Genomic DNA, 2854 nt, shown 5'->3' with positions numbered 1-2854 from the left:
AAAAAAAAAAAAAAAGTGATAAAGCACTAACCTTGAGCAAAAAAGAGCTCCGTGACAGCACCCAGACTGTGATTTCAAGCCCCATGACAAAAAGACAGAGTTGCATGTGTAAGCTTATCCCATGCATCAGGACAGAAGAAAGTTCCTTACTACTTCTTAACTTCATGGTTCTTTGCGCTGTTTCAGCTCCAGGAGCTAAACGCCATGAAGCAGCAGAAAGTTTTCATTCTGGACCTGTTCAGGACTTGGAATATCACCACAATAACCATTATGTCTTTGCTGTTATGGTAAGCACTGAGTGATGGAAATGCAACACGAAGCATGTGACTGATTTTCTTGAGGAAACATGGAAAAGTCTAGGTTTTCCTACGTAGATAAATGACAGAATTCTAAATTCTATAATATATAAATTAATTTATAAAAATTATAATTAAATTACAAATTATAAATCCATGAACAAATTAGAAGATACTGTTGATTATTAATCTGTACATTATAAATTGTAGATCATTTACAATATAATTGTTCATTTATAAATCATAGATTCATTATAATTTATAACTTAATATATAATTTATAGTATTATATAATTTATTATATTGTTTATATTCTAATATGTAATTTAATTATAAGTTATAACAATTTTAATTTATAAATTAGCTTAATTTATAATTTATAAATTAAATTCTAATTTTATAACTTATAAGATATACATTAATTTATAATTTAATTATCAATCAATCTAATTTATACCTCAATTTATAAATTAAATTGTTATGATTACATTAATTGTAAATTAAATTGTGATTGAGTTATAGTTAAATTATTGATAATAAATATATATAATTATAGAATTCTAAGCTATTTAGAAATGTCTCAATTCAAATTACGAGAGAAGATACTGAAAAGACTTACCAGGAGCAGTGTTGAGTCTGCAGTCTCCAGGACAACAGGAGACAGGTTATCTTCCCTCCTGAGGTTATAGGATGAATGCTAATGATGCCCCCTGGTGACTGATTCTGAGGCGCTGTGTGAGCACCTGCTTCCAGAAGCCTAACTAGCAGTAGAGCAATGAGGTTAGAACCACCTGAGTCCCTGGAAAGCCTTTTACACCCACCAGTAGCCAACTTGCAAGTATTGCTAAGGCACAGGTTCTAAAAAAAAAAAGGAAAAGAGCTGGGAATGTGGCTTAGTGATAGACTGCTTGTCTACCGTACATGAAGCCCTGGGTTCAATTCCTTAGTACCACATGTACAGAAAAAGCTGGAAGTGGTGCTGTGGCTCAGGAGGTAGAGTGCTTAGCCTTGAGCAAAAGAATCTCAGGGACAGAGCCCAAAGCCAGAGTTCAAGCCCTGGGACTGGCATAAAGAAAATAAAAAAGATAAGAGTTTGTTTTTACTTTTGTTTTTTTGTCAGTCATGTGGCTTGAACTCTGGGCCTGTCCCTCATCTCTTCAGCTCAAAGCTAGTGCTCTACCACTTGAGCCACTGAGCCACTTCCAGTTTTCTGGTGGTTTATTGGAGATAAGAGACTCACAGACTTTCTTGCCCAGGCTGGCTTTGAACCATGATCCTCAGATCTCAGCCTCCTGAGTAGCTAGGATTATAGGTGTGAGCCACTGGTGCCCGGCTTTTGGGTTATTTTTTAAGGGGATTAAAGGAAGGGAGGAAGGGTGAACAAACACAGTCATGCTGTTCAGTAAGACACTGTGGAAAATGAACTGTGTAACTTGTTGGCAAGGATGGGAAGGGAAAACTGGGAGAAATAGAAGGAAGAGATGATATTGTCCAAAATAAGAAAAGAAACGAACTCATGACCTGACTTATGAAATGGTAACCCCTCTGTAAAATACCTTAATAATAACAATTAAATTATATTTTTTAAATAGAGAAAAGACAAGAAAAGAAAATGAAAATGCCCACCTTATGATAGTAGCACACACACACAGAAGACAATCCTCAGAACTGGCAGGGTCAGGCTACATCCAGTCTATTTTTAGAGTCAGCCTGTTTTTCAGTTTGAAAAAAAGAAAGGATATCAATGAGTGAGCTTATGCCTTTGAGTTAAGCAAGTTTATTGGCAGGTCTACAGTCTTACTGTGGGTTGGTTGACTATTCTCCATGTCTACGGAGATCATTGAGGCAACTATATCTCCATCAGTGGCCACTAGGGGGCAGATAACAAACAAGTCACTAATGCCTCCAAGATGCTTGGATATTGAAAACTATTAAGGCAAGAAAATCACAGAATTCTAGAGTGCAACCTGGAGCAAGTGACTGTAATATTAGCTACTCAGGGGATTGCGATCTGAGGATTGATTCCAAGACAAATCTGAGAAACTCTTATCTCCAATTAAACAGCAAAATGCCAGACTGGAGGTAAGGCTTTAGTGGTAGAGTTGTCAGCCAGGAGCAGAAAAAGCTGAGCAAGTACCCGGCACCCGTGGCTTATGCCTGTAATCTAAGATCTGAGGATCCAGATTTAAAATCGGTCTGGACAGAAAAGTCCATGAGACTTTTAACCCCAATAAACCAGCAAAACGCCAGAGGTGGAGCTGTAGTTCAAGTGGTAGAATGCCAGCCTTAACAAAAAAGAAAGAAAGAAAGAAAGAAGAAAGAAAGAAAGAAAGAAAGAAAGAAAGAAAGAAAGAAAGAAAGAAAGAAAGAAAGAAGAAAGAAAAAGCCAAATTAATGCATGAGGCCTTGAATTAAAGCCTCAGTACTGGCACATATTTATTTATTTATTTTTTGGTTCCGGTCGTGGGGCCTGAGCTCTGGGCCTGGGCGCTGTCCCTCAGCTCTTCAGCTCAAGGCTAGCGCTCTACCACTTGAGCCACAGCACCACTTCCGGCTTT

General features: G+C 37.3%; 1 protein-coding gene across 1 annotated transcript in view; it reads left to right on the top strand.

Annotated features, from left to right (window-relative positions):
• Positions 1 to 2854, top strand: part of Slc22a4 (solute carrier family 22 (organic cation/zwitterion transporter), member 4) — a 56044-nt gene that overhangs the window by 44343 nt on the left and 8847 nt on the right. The window contains exon 6 of the mRNA XM_013033809.1: positions 187 to 287. Within this exon, the coding sequence (XP_012889263.1) occupies positions 187 to 287 (101 nt within the window). The remainder of the gene's footprint in view (positions 1 to 186; positions 288 to 2854) is intronic.

This window comes from Dipodomys ordii, unplaced genomic scaffold, assembly GCF_000151885.1.
Source record: "Dipodomys ordii isolate 6190 unplaced genomic scaffold, Dord_2.0 Scaffold177, whole genome shotgun sequence".
NCBI classification, from domain to species: domain Eukaryota; kingdom Metazoa; phylum Chordata; class Mammalia; order Rodentia; family Heteromyidae; genus Dipodomys; species Dipodomys ordii.
The sequence above is the reverse complement of the archived record's forward strand: the minus strand, read 5'-3'. Positions and strand labels throughout refer to the sequence as shown.